At 32.8% G+C, this 20903-nt stretch overlaps 1 protein-coding gene and 1 long non-coding RNA gene across 4 annotated transcripts; both read right to left on the bottom strand.

Annotated features, from left to right (window-relative positions):
• Window positions 1-2774: 2774 nt before the first annotated feature.
• Window positions 2775-11235, bottom strand: LOC139845844 (uncharacterized). The gene is made up of 3 exons (XM_071835930.1): window positions 10825-11235; window positions 3645-3726; window positions 2775-3556 (listed from the first exon to the last, which is right to left on the bottom strand). The coding sequence occupies exons 1-3, from the start codon at window positions 11233-11235 to the stop codon at window positions 2775-2777; spliced, it is 1275 nt and encodes a 424-aa protein (XP_071692031.1).
• Window positions 11236-18292: 7057 nt separating this feature from the next.
• Window positions 18293-20903, bottom strand: LOC139882498 (uncharacterized). 3 transcript variants are annotated; one of them, XR_011771806.1, is made up of 4 exons: window positions 20101-20903; window positions 19055-19529; window positions 18887-18969; window positions 18293-18773 (listed from the first exon to the last, which is right to left on the bottom strand). It is a non-coding gene; the product is annotated as an uncharacterized lncRNA (long non-coding RNA). The 3 variants fall into 3 exon arrangements; XR_011771805.1 differs by having other exon boundaries at window positions 19055-19371; window positions 19448-20900; XR_011771804.1 differs by having other exon boundaries at window positions 19055-20890.

The raw sequence follows: 20903 nt of genomic DNA, 5'->3' as shown, positions 1-20903 counted from the left end.
CACGTGATTGGCACAGTTAGGGCAATTTAGTCTTTTTAATTTACCCTAATTTTTGGTACTAAAACACCATACTGGACCCGTTATTTCAACAGATCAAAATACGGGTGGCTTTTATAAGAAACCCTAATTCCCAAATTGAAACAATTTCGTTCCCAATTGAAACCATCAAAATCAATGGAATTTTGTTGGTGTTGTCTTAAATCAGTGATTCGAAAATCATGCATGTCTGATTAAGGTAAATTTCTCTCTCTTTTTTTTTTATTCGTTAACTTCTAATTGTCATATTCAGTTCATTATTTAATTTGTGTTTTCTTGTTGCAAAGTGGTGTAATTGCAGATTTTTAGGTTGGTTAGACCCACCCAGTTCGCGTTCAGTCAACATAATTGCAGGGTTGTTGAAGGCCAAGTATGAACTAGAAACAAAATCAAGAAGGTTACAAATGATATTAGTTTTAAGTTGGGTTGCTTTTGCTTTGTATGTAGTAATGTAGTAGAATTAATTTTGTTAGTTAGTAATGTTTTGGTTGGATTTTTAGGTTTAATGTAATTCAGTGATTTGTATTTGATTCAACTTCAATGAATGGAATCCATTTTGATCCAGTTTGAAATATTGTCTTGTGCTTGTTAACTGTAATGTTAGTTTTTATCCAATTTGTGTTTGTTTCTTGAGATATTGTCAAAATGCAGTCAATATGTTGATTAAATCAAACTGCAAGTCATGCTAGTGTTATGCGAATGTTAAATATTCAACTGCAGGTCAAAATGCAGTCATAGAGGATATGATTTCTTCTCTAAGATGAGCCCTTCTGCAAGCTGTATACGAGCCAAGGTTGAAAAGGACGCGAGACGGGGCTGAAACGGTAGCGTCTTCAAAATGTCGCAACGGAAAAAACGGGGTCGAGACGGGGTTGAAACGGATGTTGACTAATGTTGACTTTAATATATATGAATATATATTACACATATTTTAGAGTTAAAAAACTTTCGTTGACAAGTTTGTACCTATAATTGTTATTAATGTTAATATAATACAAAATGGAATACTAAACTAAGTCAATTTTGATTGATTTAATCGACTTATGACCGGTTTTAACCGAATTTCTGACTTTTGACCGGCGTTGACCCAATTTTTCCTGCATTTGACCTGAATTTTGACCGTTGACCGGCTTATAAGAAAACGGGACGGGGTCGAAACGGTTTAGCCACCAAAACGCCGTAACGGGAGTCGCAACGGACGCAACGGACGCCGTTTACAACAGTATTACGAGCATCATGCTCAAGCATGATAAACTGATCGTTTGCTTCCAACGCAGCAGCTACATCTAACAAAATTTTCCTTCTCTAGTCACTTAGATCAGTTTAACATGTGTTGTGCATACATGTTTTGGGTTCAAAAAAGGTCACTTAGATTAGTTTAGCATGTGTTGTGCATACATGTTATGGGTTCAAAAACATGTATTGTGTACTACAGGTACATCTGTGTATTACACTATAATATGCAGTCAAAATTGAAGAACAAAAACAGTCATCCAGATTCAAACATTATAGAAAAATAACATCCAGAATCAAACAATAATTAATTTGTGCTATGCTAATGCCAAAATCAGACAAAAAATGCACTTTCACCATCAAAACGATCACAACATCAAAATTCAAAACTTAACTATTTTTTCATTAGTAAGTTAAAAAATGGTCAAAGTAAGTCAAAAACAGTCATAATATGATGTTTCACCTACAAAACAAACACAATATCCAGAATCAAAAAAGATAAAAAAAAAATAGTATTAAAAAAACAGTATATATAAAATAGTTAATTATGCATGCAAAAACAATCAAAAAAGTCAGATACCCAAAAAATGACCCTAGTATGATAATTGCATGATGTGTTTTGTTGTTTAAAAACAGTCAGATACCCAAATAATGACTGTTTTATGATCCACAAATGGCTTGGATCATGCTTTGATTCCACCCGCATTAACCAAAAAAATAAAAAAACAACTAAAAGCACCATCTTACTATCAAGTTTAGTAAAGTTTGACTAGTATAAATTTTTTTACACTAAAATCTAGTTGACAAAGTATAACTGTTTTGACACTTATAACAAGTTGACAAATAAGAATGTGTTAACACTTTGTCAGTTTGACATTATTGACTGTTTTGACAATTTCTACATGTTAACTGTATTGACACTTTTAATACTTTGATTGTATTGATAATTTCAACATTTTGACTGTATTGACAAGTAAGAATGCAAAAAAATAAATAAATAAAAATTGTTCCTTTATGACACCTTTATCACCTTTGACTGTATTGACACTTTTAACACATTATAACTGTAAAACTTATTATATGGTCAACATCAGTCAAACAATGGCAAATTTTATTGAAATTGAACTTTGTACACTATTGACTCTTCTGATGTAGTACACTTTTTATCTTTTGACACAAACTTTTTTGACACTTTCATCAAGAAACTTCCAAAAACAAACATATTATTCATCAATTCAAATTTAGTGGTCAACAACAGTCAAAATAAACAGATTTATATGTGCAGTCAACAACAACAGTCAAAATAAACAGATTTATGAATTCATAATGATCCAAAGTCAGACATAAACAAATTTGTTTATGTCTATACCAAACAGATTCATGAAGAAAAAAAACATAAACATTTAAACCACCTTCAAAACTGGTTCTTAACAGATTAAAAAATTATTCATGAACTAGAAATAGGTTCAAAACACAATCAAAACAGGTTCAACACAGATTCAACTCTAGCCATTTTTTCCTTTCATTTTTTTCTGCACTCCACTTTCGGATGCACCATTGTCACACCTCTTTGATCCACTTTTAGATGCACCACCATTTGTACAACCACGTTTGTTATGCCCAAACTCTTTACACATACTACACTGAGTAGTTCCTCCTTTCTTTGACAACTTACCATCCTTAACCATACTTTCCTTCTCATCTAATTCCTTTCTCCTATTCTTTTTGGGTCTTCCAGCAGTTGCAATTTTTAATGGTGGCATGAGCTTTGTTGGTACAGTAGATTTAGGCCAATGTTCTCTACCACTCAAAGGGTCAATTGTAAATGTGCATGTCTTCTTCCAAGTTTCTAACCGGTGTACTGGGTGTACCCATGACTCAGGTGGTCCAACTCTCTTGTCATACGCAAACATGTTCCATAAGACAGCCACAACATGTTTGCAAGGCATACCTGTTAGCTCCCACTTTCTGCATACACATGACCTGTGCTCCATGTCAACCACACATTGATCATCATGTGGTCCATTTACTTGATATGTGTTGCTCCCACTAAACATGACAGTATATTTCTCAGCTTCTTTCTTTATTCCTTCAAACACTTTGGTAGCACCAGGGGTTAATGGTCCACTACACTTGGAAATTGTATTACGAACATTAACTATTCTCTTCATAAGGTATTCTCTAATAAACTCCAGTGCAGTTATGATTGGCTTATCTCTACCATCTACCAACCATCTATTTAAAACTTCACACATATTGTTGAGAAGTATATCAGTTTTTGCCCTCCCTATATTGAAAATAATTTTCATTAGCAATCATTATCAGCATCATTAACATTATCAGATAATTAAAAAAAAAAATCACGTTGTGCATACCTGAGAAATGACTTCTTGCCCAATGTTGGGGTTTTATCTTAACCAAATAATCCCAACAACCTTCATTAAACCTTTTCAGATCCTGCATACAAAGTTCAAATTTAGCACACCTCCACAAATGATCTTTGTATGCCTTGCCATTCCAATTTTTTTTCATGTTTTGTTGCAAGTGCCTTAAACAGAATCTATGCTCAGCACTAGGATAAAGCCTTTCAACAGCACTTATTAGACCCTACAAAAAAATATACATATATATATATATATATATATATATATATATATAAACATAAATTCAAAAATTAATAAATTAAATGTGACGATCGCTCCAAATCCATATGGACAATACGTCATTCATTGATTTCATTGCGAGGTATTTGACCTCTATATGATACGTTTCGTAAACATTGCATTCTTTTGAAAAGGCACACCATAAATGAATATTTAAATCAAAGGTTTTCGACATCTGATGATTTCTACATATAGACAATCACCGTAAATAATAGTTTACAATAGTACTTCCGTTGACAATGCAGTCAAAATAAGATACATGGTGATAATTTGGTGAATGCAACGTTTCCTTGAAAAGTATGTCATGTAAGACTCCATGCACATAGCTTGTCTAACATATAAGCAACAGCGGAAGACTTCTAGGAAACCTGAGAATAAACATGCTAACAAGTGTCAACACAAAGGTTGGTGAGTTCATAGTTTTAATGTTTCGCATAATCTGTGTATAAAGGTGGATCACAAGATTTCAGTTGTTTCATCCAGAAACGTTTATCAAAATATTCTACAAGATTGAGCACCCTGGTAACTAAACTTAACGTATATATAATTTGTACCCTTTGTATAATCATCTTAATAGTACACGCAAACCAACGTGTACGCTTCTCAAATAGCATACGTCCGTTAAAAGGCTAGTGCTCTAGCTCGGACGGGGATATCAAGCCCTATGGATCCATATACTACTACTCGCGCCCACCAGTTCTTATAACTGGCAGTTAACAGTTACCAAAGCTAAGGGATTTTCGGTTCAAACTCAGTGTAGAATTTAGTATGTACTTGTATCCATTGCGTTTAAAATAAAGTGCATGTATTCTCAGCCCAAAAATATATATTGCAAAAGCAATTAAAAAGGGATCAATGAAACTCACCTTAGCAGCACATAAAGTTGTTCACCAAAACGTGACCGAAACTCGGAATATCAAATAACCGTAGATCTCAACCTAGAGAACATATGTTGGTCAATAAATGTCTATCAAGCTAGGTCAGGTCATAGTGTATAACAATCCTAATGCTCGAGATCGACATACAAAAGTTATCCAAAGTCGTTTCAAAAAGTCAATTTTGACAATAGTTCAACAAAATGAGACATACCTTATATAAGGATTCATTTACTCGGTTGGTAATATTCAAAAATCCAATTTATCAATCTCGTAAACAAGTTGTTTAAATCTTAATTGTAGATTCAAAAGCAATTTCAATTAACGTTAATCATAATTCAGTTGATCATATCTTTTAATCCGTTCATCGAAATTATTCGATATCTAAATGAAAAGTTATTGATTTTTCGCCAGCTTTCCAAAAACATGTATATCATATACCTTTTACCAGTAATATATGTATTTACTTCGTGATTCATCATAACTATTTAACGACAAAATTTAGCATACAAGCATGCATAAATATATATACTCGAGCACTAGACATGGATACACAATTAATGTATAAAAGATAAAATATGAGTGCTTACCTATCAATATTGAGATTCAATATTGTAGGAAAGTACGTAGACGCAACAGAGATGATAAACACTAGATTTGATTCACAAATATACCCTCGAACATTACCCATAACCTCCTTGACAATAACCCATAATTTCCTTAGCTCTATCCCGCTCAAAAACCCATTTTGAAGGTGACACGCTCATAACCTCGTCGTAGTATTTAAGGTATATATACTACTAATAATAATATTATAATAAGATTAATAATAATAATATTAATCTTAATAATAATAATAATAATAATAATAATAATAATAATAATAATAATAATATAAAAAAAAATAATACATAGGAATGAATCGAGCTTTTATAGTATGTGGCCTTCTACAGCACCTCATGCGATCGCATGAGTTTTCAGTGTTTTTGCCATGCGATCGCATGGCCGCCTTATCCTGTTTTTGTTTGCTAGTTCGTCGACATCAAATAGTGTTTCACTGTAGCAAATAGTGTTCACTGTAGCACTGTAGCAAAATACGGTTTCACTGTAGCAAATAGTGTTTTACTGTAGCAAATAGTGTTTTACGGTAGGAAAGTCATTTTACCGTAGAAAATACTGTTTTACGGTAGGAAAGTCGTTTTTACTTGTACATATATATATATATACATACATATAATTGTTCATGAATCGTCGAGAGCAGTCAAATGTAATTTAATACATGAAACAGTTCTAAAATTTTAAGATTCAACTTCATAGACTTTGCTTATCGTGTCGGAAACATTAAATCATTTAAAGATAAAGTTTAAATTTGGTCAGAAATTTCCGAGTCATCACATTAAATAAATAATCAAAGTTAATAAATTACCTTTTGCCTGTCACTAATGAAAGTGAAGTTTGATCTCTTATTCAATCCCAAGTCTTTACCAAGATAATCAAGGAACCAGCTCCATGAATTATAACTTTATGACTCTATAATAGCATAAGTTACTGGATATATTCCATTGTTTGAATCAACACCAACCGCTGTTAAAACATGACCAGTTGCTGGTTCCTTCATAAATGCACCATCTAAACCAATAAGATCCCTACCCAAAGCTTTAAAACCGTTCTTTAATGGACCAAGGTGTAAAGACCCGTCCTAATCCATCCGGACGAAGTCCATATCGATTATAAACGATTCACAACAGTTGATTACATCACGAGGTACTTGACCTCTATATGATACATTTTACAAACATTGCATTCGTTTTTGAAAAGACAATCTTTCATTACGTCAAAATTTGATGGCATGCATACCCTTTCATAATATATCCAATTATAATTGACTTAATAATAATTTTGATGAACTCAACGACTAGAATGCAACGCCTTTTGAAATATGTCACGAATGACTCCAAGTAATATCTTTAAAATGAGCAAATGCACAGCGGAAGATTTCTTTCGTACCTGAGAATAAACATGCTTTAAAGTGTCAACCAAAAGGTTGGTGAGTTCATTAGTTTAACATAAATAATCATTTCCATCATTTTAATAGACCACAAGATTTTCATTTCTCATAAATATACGTCCCATGCATAGAGACAAAAAATATCATTCATATGGATTGAACACCTGGTAACCGACATTCACAATATGCGTATAAGAATATCCCCATCATTCCGGGATCCTCATTCGGACATGATATAAATTTCGAAGTACTAAAGCATTCGGTACTTTGGATGGGGCTTGTTGGGCCCGATAGATCTATCTTTAGGATTCGCGTCAATTAGGGTGTATGTTCCCTAATTCTTAGATTACCAGACTTAATAAAAAAGGGGCATATTCGATTTCGATCATTCAACCATATAATGTAGTTTCAATTACTTGTGTCTATTTCGTAAAACAGTTATACAAACAGCGCATGTATTCTCAGTCCCAAAAATATATATTGCAAAAGCATTTAAAAAGGGATTAATGAAACTCACCATACTGTATTTTGTAGTAAAAATACATATGACGACATTGAACAAGTATAGGGTTGGCCTCGGATTCACGAACCTATATCATTTATATATATATTAACACATAATGGTAATCGAACAATTTCATATATTATAACTTTATATATCATTTATTTAGTTTGTATATATATTTGAAAATGATTATTATTTATATAGTTTTATATAACTATTATTCATCATTAATAATAATAAAATTGTATATTAAGGTTTATATATGATAAAAATATATATTTATATTTTAATTGATATCTTTTATATATAGCTTAATTTATATCTTTTTAATAATAAAAATATAGTGTAATATATTTTTATATAAAAATATCTATGTGTAGTAGTACAGATAATGATAAAAATAATAGTAATAATATTGATAGTAATAATAGTAATAATAATGATAATGTTAATTTTTGAAAATGATAATTGTAATAAGGATAATAACTTTAATACTAATGATAATTTTACTAAAAATGATGTTGTTACTAATAAAGATAATCATAGTAATAATAATAATAATAATAATAATAATAATAATAATAATAATAATAATAATAATAATAATAATAATAATAATAATAATAATAATAATAATAATAATTAAAATGATAGTTTTAATAAAAATGATAACTTTACTAATAATGAAAATTTTAATAACAATGTTATAAATAATAATAATAATAATAATAATAATAATAATAATAATAATAATAATAATAATAATAATAATAATAATAATAATAATAATAATAATAATAATAATAATAATAATAATAATAATAATAATAATAATAATAAAGATGATGAAAATTATACCATCCTAATCGTCATCGTCATTCGATTAACATTTTTTATGGATCATGGAATCATCATAATCAAACCATCATCTTCGTGTTCATCTTATCATGATCATTATGATCATAATCTCATCGTACGCATCATCACAATCACATAATACCATCAACATTTTAATTTTTCTTCTTGATCACCATGAGCCCGTCATCATATTCATAGGCTGGCCCAATTTCCCTGCGGCCCAACTCCAATATTAATAATTACTAGCCCAATTTAATGGTTTGGTTGATTTTGTGAGCAACGATTTACAAAAGGGTTCAAGGTTGGTTAAGATTGATCGAATGGAAAATAACAAAACAATAGCAGTAGCTTCACGATCGTACTCTTCATCATCATCGTTACATATCATCACCGAAGCATCATCATCGTACTCATCATGATCAATATCATTATTGTCATCATGTTATAATTATTTATATTGATACGATTGTTGGGAAGTAAAAATACACGCATTCCAGAATCATTATCGTGACTTCATCATCTATTCATTAATTTCTCGGCCCAAATAAAGATGTGGATATTATGAATTCGGTTTGCTTGTTCATGAATAAATAAATAAATAAATAAATAAAAACGTCTGAAAAATACAAGGAATAGCAGCAGTAGTTCGAGCACGTTTAGCAACCAATACTCAGTGGAGTTGGTATAATGATGCCATCCCACATGACAACATATGTCCCAATTTATAATACGTTTATATTGGGTGGATATCCCATCATAATCATCTTTTTGTCCAACTTGCAATTTAACAAGTCCACTTAACTCATGAGTTGTTGGGCATACGAGCTGAATAAGTAAAAATTACGGCCACTTGTTGTACTTCAATCAATTATCACCATTTAACCTTTTAATAAATCAAGTGGGAGATATCCATTTTGTGGTTGTTGGTTAATGAGGAAAAAATAATAATAAGCCACATAAAAGTATTACTTGTTTATTATCAAGTGGGTTGCATGGTTGTCGGCTATCAAAGGATTCCATAGTAGCATGTTGTGGTTGGATTATTTAGTAATAAAGCAAAAGTGTACAGCGATTTTCTAAACTGGTTCGACAATAGCATAACAAACAGCAGCCTATCAGTAGAATTTTACCAGATGCACATAAATGTACTTGTCATCCAAGTCCATGCAGCATTAACCCTACATCATAAGATGTCGTGCAAGAAAAAAGGAGGAAGAGAGATGATTTCAATGGTGGTTGTGGGTATTGATCTTTATGGTTCGATGGTGGTGGTGTCGGGCAGTTTTGATAGGAACAGAATAAACGAGAATAGCAGCAGTAATTAGGTGGAAGTAGGAGTGGTGATCGAATGTTAATTAGTGATCAGTGGTGAGTTTGAAAGGAGAAAAGTGGTGGTTCTTGCATATAATTAGTAACAGAAATATAATTTTGTAGTAAGTAATCGATGGTTTGTTAAAGTGGTTTATTTGGTGATAATTGTTTTGGTGACCAACCATTGATGGGTTTGTTTGAGTATATGTAGTAGGTATAGCATCCTGCAGTCTTCGAACAGTAGAAGTACAAGAACGATCGATAGTAACAAAAATGGTTGGTGATTCATGTTGGCGGTTGTTTGTGGTTTTTGGGGTGGATATCGAACCTAACAGAAACAGTAACAATAAACACTTCCCGATGGGGTTGTGATGCTGGTCTAGTGATAATCTTTGTGGTATTGGTTCTATGTTGTACTGAATATAGAAATAGAAAACAAATGATGAGTTTGTGTTGGTTGTGTGGTGATTGTTTATCAAAGTAAGCGTGCATCATAGTTGTAAGTTGATAGTGATAATATTATCTTGATCGTTGTTCATCTAGGAGAGGAGTAGAGCGAAGTAGCAGAGAAGAGGTTAAGATGGATATTGTGTTATAATAGAGTAAGAGAAGAGAAAAGAAAACTACTGCATGAACTTACTTTGGTTGTAATGGTAACCACATACATATACTATCATGAACATAATATAAACTATTAATATGTAAATAAGTAAATATCCATCATTATGAATCCATCGTACAATGAATCCTACTTTTGTTAAGGTCAATGAATGATTTAATTAATAAAAAGTTATTCCATAATTGTAAAAGCATGTACTTAAAGTTGATATATAATTGAATATAAATCAATCAAACACCGTAAGCTTAATCAATCTAATATAATAATTCAATCACTAGTTTGAGTTTTGATTCAGATTACAGTTAAATGTTAAATCAATTGAAAACATAAATAATATAATAATGTATCTTAAATAAGGAATGTGTTATTTTCGCTCACTAAAAGTCCGAAACCATATAAATATATATTCAATATACCTTACATATATAGATTTATTTCATCATATATTATTTTATTTACAATATTAATTAACTCATATAATATTTTAATTTATAATAATTAATATATATATATAGATATATATGTATCTATTTACATATGGTTGTTCGTGAATAGTCGGGAATGGTTAAAGGTTAAATGATTCCATCTAAACAGTTCTAAAGTTTAATACTCAACATTACAGACTTTATTTATCATGTCGAGAGCATTTATCATTTGAAGATTAAGTTTAAATTTGGTCGGAAATTTCCGGATCGTCACACAAGGCATATATAAACTCTCTTGAAAACCCTAGTAGGTAAATCAGGATCACATTGTTCTGTTTGCACATGCACAGTTGTGTCTGGGTTACATTTAACCAACTCTAACAAATAATCCCTTAAATGACTATATTGCTCCTGATAATCTCCTTTGACAGTTTTTATTGCCAACTTCAATGCTCTATATGCCTTTTGTTTTGTAATATTAACCCCATACTCAGACTCAAATTGTACCTTTACTGCTTTAGTAGGTAAGTTTGGATTAGATGGAATTTTGTCAACCAATTTGCTTGCAAGAAACTCATAAGTACACTGTGGAATATCTCTTGAGAATAAACACTTGTGTTTATCATGAAATGTCTTCACTTGCCATGTTTCTGATTTACCAACTTTGGATACATAAATCTCCCAAGGACATTCTATATTCATCTCTCTCTTCCTCCAACTTTTTTGTTGATCTGATCTAGGAGTTTCTTGGGTTGTTTTTTTTTAGTTTTAGCAATTGGCTTCTTGTACATTGGTTTTAGTGTAGAAGCAGCACAACCCAATGACTGTTCCCCATCCAATAATTGTTGCCCATCCTGTTGCTCTTCATACCTTTCCCCCCATGCAGACACCTTTTAATCGTCTATCATCATTTTTCACAAGTACAATTTCCCTTTTACTCTCTATGGCATGTAACTGGAATCGTTGTTTGAATTCATGTTTGGTACTAAACGTTTGTCCAACATAGAAAAAAGTTTTTTCCTATGTTTGATTCTCCTTCTTGCTGCTTTAATTCTCCGATTCTCTTCTTTCTTTGAGTAGTTATATCATCAACATCATCACCACTGTCAAAATTATCATTATTGATCTCATCTATATCCACAACATCAACAACATCAGTAATACCGGGTTTTTCAAGCATTGACTGACTAGCATTTTCCATGAATTCAACATCCTTATCAATGTTGAACTCAAACTCCTTCATATCTACATCTACATCAGATATGTTATTCTCCTCATCTTCAACAAAATCAATATCATCACTATCATCAGGCACATTTAAAACATCATAATCATTATCATTAACAACGCCACTAGTCATGTACACACTTATTGTCTTATGTAGTCCAAAATAAGACCTCATACTATTAACATCAGAATCATTAGACAACTTACATAACCCATAATCTAAATTTGTGTCAGGCATTAAGAACACATAATGCTTTGGATTACTATCAGGGTAACCAAGTTTGTCAACAATATCATCGACCTCGGGAATAGATAACTTATCTATATCAATGCCATCCACAAAATTAACACGACCATTAATGTATTCTCTGCGTGGAAGTTTTGTGAAATAACCACCATGGTGTAGTTGTATGGAAAATAGCCCAGGATATCGCACTACACCAATGAAAAAAAAAACAGTTAAACAATCATTATATGATGTAAACATGTGTTTGATTAGTTAAATCTAGATGCAGTTGACTCAAAAAACATATATTTATATATTATAGAAGGTATAAATGCCTGTGTTTGTTATGGTATATGCAACAGAAAAAAAAAACAGTAAATACAATTTCGATCTAACTTTTTCTTTACTTCTGTTTATAATTGTGAGGTTGATTATGAGTTATTGAGGATCTGTGATCCTACAATTCGATGGTACTGTTAAAAAAAAAAAAAACCTCTACTCACTGTCTAAAGTATGATCATCGATATCTTCTCCTTCATTGCGTATTGTGTATGTTGAAGCCATAATTGCAATTGCAATAGACTGTAAAAACGTAATGAATTGTGTATGTCGATGGTGGTTTTGATTGACTCAACAAACTGATATGATATTACGTAGGTGGTTTGTATATTGCGGGGTATTACTAGGTTTTATGGGTTACGACGTGTGCAGATTACTCAGGGAAAGGACGAAAAAGCCCATATTGTGCATATCACGTGGATTCAATATAACAGCTTGGAAGTAACGGTGTGAAATCCTGGGACCAGACGTGATGTTTTTTCATAACTTGGGACCAACGGTGATGAAATTAAAGTTTATGTCCTATCTTGATTTCGTTCAAACACACCTTTAGAAATCATTACACTACTGTTAACGAACAAAATTTTAATAGCGCACTAAAAATTTAAGTTCGGTTCATTTAATTATTACTCGGCTCGAGCTCGACTTTAACTCGATTAAAAGTATATTATAATTTATGCAAATTCGAACTCGATTATATTTTCAATATTCATAATCGGACTAGATGTTCTTTTAAAGTTATTATTATTACTATATATACTAAAGATCAAAGTGGAATGGTGCATTCCTATTGGTCGGCTACTGTTCATCAACAGTGGTCGACCGCTATTCACCCTTTTTTTCGGATTCCTATTGGCCGAGAACTGTTCATCTTTTTAAATTTTTTTTTGGTCTATTGTGTCTTTATCATTTGGAGTAAATTGATAGGATAATATACATGAATACATACTCTCGCTATTACACGGTTTAAAATATATAATATTTTTTATTTTTATTTTTTTAGTTAAATCGATAGCACTTTTCAAGCAGCAGCGCGCGAACCCCACTTTTCCTTGTTAACAAACAAATGCCAAAATAAATCTTAACATATGTTTGAGGCATGTAATTAAGCTCCAATTCGAGCTTGATAGCTCATTCAAAGTCTTAAAATATTATTTAATAGCTCGGCTCGTGACTTATGTTAAAAGCTCGAGATCGGCTCGTGTTAGACTCATTAAAAAGTTCGTTACAAAACTATGAATTTTTGAGAAGATGAACGTACAATGCTCTTCCGCTGCAAGAAAGAAATTTGATAGTATATGAGCGGGATTTTGAAAAGATAGCTATGTATATTTTGAAATTTGAATGGAAAGTTGAACTTGGAAAATGAATAGCCGTAAACGTGCATCTGGGAAACGTAATGGAATTGGAGCTACATGATGACATGAATGACTTAGATATTTGTGCATGGGTAAAAATTCATATACGGAGTAGTCACCATCTCATTTTTTTAAATATTTAATTTATATTTATTTATATTTATATTTATATACACTATCTAATAAACAAAAACCATGAATAATAATCAGGGGCATTTTCGTCCTTTCACTTTTTTCACCTTTTTTTCCCTTTTAAAAAAAAAACCCCAAACATTGTTCAAAAATTAAAACCGCCCCCCAAACAGGGGGTAAAGTGTCAAATAACTATTTTTATAAAAAATCTTAACTAAACTCCACCCAAATATTCAACGGGTCATATCTTCTCGCTCGCAACGAGTTACCATCGTTAAACACGAAATAATTTTAGGAACACAATGTCACTAACTATACGCAAAACGGACGCTTTTTAAAAAAATGCTAAATATTTGAGGTACTTCTCATACACGTTGATTTTGCGTTAAATTTTCAAAAGTCAACAACTCCATAGCAAAACGCGGAGATGCACATATATTGTTAATTTAAAATAACATTTAAATCTTTCACGGATTATACCTTTTAGTTCGACTCGAGTTGCGCTTCAACGACATCATCGTTAGCCAAATAATTTTACAAGCTAAAGGCAATAAAATACATTGAAAACCGAACCCCGGCGCGAAGCGACGGTTCGTAAACTAGTTGTTTTTAAACATAAGTATAATATATATATATATATATATATATATATATATATATATATATATATATATATATATATATATATATATATATATATATATATATACATACATACATACACACACACACACACACACGAAAGCTCGTTTATGCTCGCGAGCTTAATTGAGCTCGACACCTGAAGCTCGAGCTCGAGCTCGTTTACTAAACGAGCCCTAACTTAAGCTCGAACTCGGGCTCGAGCTCGTTTAGGCTCGGCTCGAATCGAGTTTTTTTTTTAGCCGAGCTCGAGTAGCTCACGAGTAGCTCGGCTCATTTACAGCCCTAGTCAAGACACATGGCAATGGAAGTTTAAAAATGACTTGGGTTACTCAGTAAAGGCTCATTTAGTAGACAGTTAGTAGCACGAGAATATATATTGACGAGCATTGGCTATAATCAATCGAAGCACATACAAGATGGGTGGCGAAAAATTAATGGTTTTTGTGGAGATAAGCGTTGGACAAGTTACCTACTCGCCAAAACTTATCGAGGTGAGGAATAGAGATCGAAAAGCTCGGTTGTGTAACGTGTAATTCTGATACGGAGTCGATAAAACACGTCATGTTTGAATGTATTCTTGCGACTGATCTATGGTACAAGGTAAGGATATGGATCAATGTGTCGATCCCTATCTTCGCGGACTGGAATGAGCTGACTTCATGGTTGGATAAAGAAAAAATTACGTCGTTGGTGCCTGTGGTTTGTATCTATTTTCATCACAACACCTAAAGTTTGTTTTTTTGCGTCATTGGTACCTAAGTTTTGTGTGAGTTGTAACACCCCAGCTTAACATGACCACAATATTGTCCGCTTTGCCCGCAGGCGCACGGCTTTTTCTTGACGACCACACACGAGAAGCACTTTCCCAGGAGGTCACCCATCCTGGTAGTGCTCTAGCCTGAGCACGCTTAACTGCAGCGTACTCACACATCTGCTCTGCCTGTGGTCCCAAAACGCGTTGTGTCATTTAAGCGTGAGTATTACCTTATAATCCCATGATCACTCATGTCCGTGGGCGATGTGGGATTTGCCTAGGGTGTTACATTCACCCCCCCTCAGGGACTCATCGTCCTCGATGAGGTTTGCCCCCCACCCCCAACATCACATGAGTGGCTCTGATACCATTCTGTAACACCCCAGCTTAACATGACCACAATATTGTCCGCTTTGCCCGCAGGCGCACGGCTTTTTCTTGGCGACCACACACGAGAAGCACTTTCCCAGGAGGTCACCCATCCTGGTAGTGCTCTCGCCCGAGAACGCTTAACTGCAGCATACTCACACATCTGCTCTGCCTGTGGTCCCAAAACGCGTTGTGTCATTTAAGCGTGAATATTACCTTATAATCCCATGATCACTCATGTCCGTGGGCGATGTGGGATTTGCCTAGGGTGTTACATGAGTTTCGTGGTTAGTACCTACACTAAACGACCGTCTACAATTAACAGTTACTATCTCACATGTGCAACGCATGTGAGGGTAGATTCGTCAGTTTCATATTTTTAATCCCTATTGAACGAATTGGAGTTCCAATCGACGAGTACCAAATTCCAAATCAAAATAAACCCTAATTAGTTATAAACCCTAATCGATTCCCAAGTAATCAATTCGTTTCAAGTTCACAAATTGAAGCTCATAATTCGTTTCAAGTTTAAATTTCCAATTTGTTACATTCAAGAGGGTATGCATTTTGGAGAAAAAGCTACTGTATATGGTTGTTAAGGAATGAAATTGTATGAAACTGTATGTTAATGGTTAATAATGTTTTGATTGAATGGATGATTTAGTCGTTCTAAATCCATGTCAATCCAAGCTTGTACTTTTGGGTGTTCACTGTTTTTTGCCAAAAATAAAAATAAAAATTGTTTCATGTTTACAGTGGTCGAATTGCCATTTCAATGCTTGGTTTGATCCAACGATGGGTGATCGAGTAGTTATTGTTATACGAGGTTTGTTGAAGTAGAAGAACAAGCTTGAAGCAGATGTCAAAAGGCTTAAATGTTGAGATTTGATGATGAAGCTGTTTTTGTTTATGATTTTGGTTGTATATGTTATGAATGTTTTTTTTTTTTTTTTTTTTTTTTTTTTTTTTTTTTTTTTGTTAGGTATATAGATTATTGAAATTGTTCTTAGTGCCCACCATTTTGATCATGTATTTCTTATGTAATGTAAGATACAATGGTTCTAATGAATTGTCTTGTACTTCAAATTTCATGTTGTTTCTTCTTTTTTCATTGTTCAAATTGCATATATAGTAGAATGTGTTTGTCGAATGAACTATGATTGACAAATGAACTTTAAACTTTTACATAGTAGTTATCCATTTCAATTGGTAGTAATAACTAGTTTAATACCCGCAACCTTGCGGGTTTTTGATAAGAATTTTCTTTGTGTTTAATGCTTCCAAAACACAATATTGAACTCAATGTACTCTCATGCGTGAATGCATACGATTTTCTAGGGATGAATCAAAATTGAATTAACAGAATAATTATGTTTTATATAGTATTTGTTAGGTGTTAAGAAATCGAATTAGTTACAGTATGATGTTAAATTACTGATACTAAATCTAGCAACTTATAACATGAAAAACAATACATATAACATAAAGTTGGAAGCCTGACACTGTAAAAAAGGTTTATTGTGTAGTTAATTTTTTAGTCGAGTTTCCCACAAATTACTTCATGATTGTAATCTCTTAACATGTTTTTGAATTGTATACATATCAAAAGTTATTTGTTTTATTATGAGTATACTCTGAATCTCATTAATAGTAATAATGCATAATCTATCTGCTTGCAAAAGTTAAAAAATACTCCGTAGCATTAGAACATTTCATGAAAAAACTATATCACGTGTAAATTAGCAAATAATGATAAAAGATGTGACGGTATGAATGCATAAGTGAAATGCATTAAAAAGATTTTTGCCTCTTCTTAGATAAAGATTCATTTTCTCACTCTGATTTTGTGACAATTCAACGTGGTTGATTATTAACTGCAAAGTGTGATGCATAATAAAGGATTAAAAATGACAATTTTGACTATCAAAATAAATGTTAGCAAAATCTAAGCTAATAAGAATTTTGCTACAATATTTTCTGAAAAAAAATAAATATTAATAATCAGTTATACCTTGATAATACCAGAAGATGGAATTTCACCAATCCACATAGCACAAGATTGAGCATGTGACATTTATAATTGACACGACACATTTTGGCAGCTGTTTTAATGCATAATTGCTTATTGTAATGTTCATTGATTAATTTAATTATCGGCGATATAGGAGCATCAGTAGATTCAGTACTATTTGCCGACATGTAGAGTGACAATAAGAAGGTCGAGTTGATCTCGGTTCAGTTTGCTGATTTTTGTAAGAAAAAATATATTAATTGGATATTTGGATAATACATTTAAGGAATAATATGTACGGAGTATCTTTTATTTGTTGTACAATAGATCACGTGATCTTTCAATCATACATTGGACTGACTCAATTTGTAATAGTAATAAATCTTATGATTTATTTTAACTTTAATTAATGTTATTCGTAAGTAAAAGCATGGTATACGATCAACTTTAGACTAATGTCTAAAATGAGAAATAAAATCACTATGTAGACATATCCCTTATAGTGGTTAGATTTTTTTTTGATTACTCCCTATTATATAAATAAAATTTTAGCCAGTCCAAATATATTAGCTTTCGAACAAAACTGACTTGCTATATCTTCAAATGAAATCCATGGTTGACTTTTAAAAGTCAAACATAAACTAAGAAACCAACTAATTAGCCCTTTTAATCGTTGACACTTACTAACCCATTTCCAATAATTCTTTAAAATCGTAATAACCCTATAATCCCCAATAATTACAACTATATACTTACTATTTCTAAGTTGAATTTAAAAGTCAAGGGTCTTCAAAAAACATATTCCAAAATTCGTTAAACAATATCTTAGAGTAACCTGCATTTCAACTCGTTAACGTTAGCAGGAGGATCCATCTATATGATCCAACATTTTTTCATTGTCTTCTTTTTTCAAATGATTACTACCTTCATCACGATTCATTAGAAACTGCTTCATGTTGTAAACATACGTTTCAAGCGAGTTTCGTGCATCATTTTTTTTTTCCACTTCCATATCTTCCTCAGCAAACTGTTCGGCTTCATTAACCATACGCTCGATTTCTTCTTGGCTCAAGCGTTCCTTTTCGTTAGTGATCGTTATCTTTTCCGATTTTCCTCACGCCTTGTCCTCTGCCTTCACATTTAGGATACCATTTGCGTCTACTTCGAATGTTACATCAACTTTGAGGTGTCCCCACGTATTATAAATATAAAACAACAAACAGCTGTCAACATTTAGCCAAAAAACACACAAATTGCAATCTAAACAAGATTTAATCGAACGATAAACATACTTTGGAGCTGGAGAAATCCCAGAGAGATCAAACGTTCCGAAAAGTCTACAATCCTTAGTTAAACTCCTTTCACCTTCATAAACCTGTTACCAAAACTCAAAAGCTTAGATCAGCACTTCAAGTGACAAAATGGGCAGGTCAAGTAACGGGTCAAACAAGTTAAGGTACTTTGATGGAGACTGTCGTCTACTGATCCAGGTGGGTAGTAGAAACTTGAGATTTCTTAGTCGGGATAACGGTGTTTCTCGGAATCAATTTCGTCATCACTCAACCAACAGTTTCAATACCGAGGGTAAGCGGAGCAACATCCAAAAGAAGGATACCGACGGTTTCATCACCGCCCTCGCCGCTCAAAATACCGCCTTGAACCACCGCACCAAGCGCAACTGGGTTCCTTTCCATCAAAGTAATCACGTAAAAGTTGTTGGACCTAGAAAAGTGATATTGTTATTTTCAATCTTCCAATATCCACGAATCTCTCACACCTATTTAAAATTGATCAATTTTAGCCATGCTTGATTTACCCGTTACAATTTACCACACTTTTTTCCACCTTAATACCCTAGATTACAACCATTTTGACCCTTTAAACAAACACTGCTTTGCTCACTTTTTGTTCATCATGTAAAAGAATTCAGAGTACCTGCATGTTAATCACATACTTTAATTCATGTATGATTCACCAAGCATATTTACACCTTGATTCTGCTCATATTCCCCTTTTGTATGATATACTTTTAATATTACAATCACCATTTTCTGATTGTCTGCATATGCAGAATCCGTTACATGAACCCTGCCTTTATAACCATTAATATACATACAACATAAACCTGTATATCATATTTGCATTGATATTAAGCTTATATATTAATCATTTCAAACACAAACATGTAAAATACTCAATGCATAACATACCTCATTGAAGATAACTTAATTTTTTTCATAATTCATCTTGATAAGTGTTACAATACATAAGACATACGTATACACATTTAATGTTAGTAGGTAGTCGGTGCAATTAATGTAGTTAGTTGGGACGGTGCAATTAATGTAGTTAGTTGGGTTGCTGCATTTATTGGGCAGTAATGTCTTGTATCTCGGGTCTATAAATATCCTCGTTGTATCTTGTAAATTTGTATCAATTAAGAGAGATGAAATTACAGAGAGTTTAGATGTTTGTAGATGTTAAATTACATGGTATCAGAGCGTACCTATGAGTGTTTGAGTCTGGTCTGTAAGTCACCACCACCACTATAACCACCCACCGTCGATATCACTTCTGTCTCCAAATAGAACCATTTCGAAGTCACTTTCAGATCTCACCACCCCCGCCAAACGTCCCAGAAGGTCCCGAATTGTATATCTGAAAAATACGAAAAACTTCCGGCCGCCGTAAGCCATCCCACGCGCCGCCTATCACCGCCAGTCGCCGCCCACTCGCCGGCGCGTGAGGGCGCGTGGATAACTCTCCACCGCCGGTTCTCTTTTCCGATCATCAGTCTCGTGGTTCCGATCATCTGTCCGGAATATTTCTCCGATTGCTCGTAATTCTCTCTGTCGTTTTTTTTTTGGTGATTCTCTCTTTCTGTCTGGTGTTCTGTCTCTCTTTTTGTCTGGAGTTCTGTCTGGAGGGTTCTCTCTCTTAATATATTCCACTACTAAGTGTGTACGGTTTATATCCACTAAGTGGAAATAGATATTTATTTATTTACCAAATAGCTTAAAGTTAAAGTATATTTATCAGTACCTTTTAATATTTATTTTAAGCTATATTTTAATTTACTTTTATTTCAGGAAAAAAAAAATGACCGATGAAAAAAAAATAGATGATAATTTAAGCGAGACTATTCCTATTGCAGCCCGTTTGATCGACAATAAACTTAATGGGTCTAACTTCTTTGAATGGAGTAAGACAATCCGTGTATATCTTAGGAGCATGGGAAAAGCTTCTCATCTTATTTCCGAACCTCCTAAAGATGATACACGGGGTCTGTGGCTACAAAATGATGCCAAA

The sequence above is a fragment of the Rutidosis leptorrhynchoides genome, chromosome 1, assembly GCF_046630445.1.
Source record: "Rutidosis leptorrhynchoides isolate AG116_Rl617_1_P2 chromosome 1, CSIRO_AGI_Rlap_v1, whole genome shotgun sequence".
Taxonomy (NCBI): Eukaryota; Viridiplantae; Streptophyta; class Magnoliopsida; order Asterales; family Asteraceae; genus Rutidosis; species Rutidosis leptorrhynchoides.
Note: the sequence above shows the minus strand (reverse complement) of the source record. Positions and strands in the feature narration are given on the sequence as shown.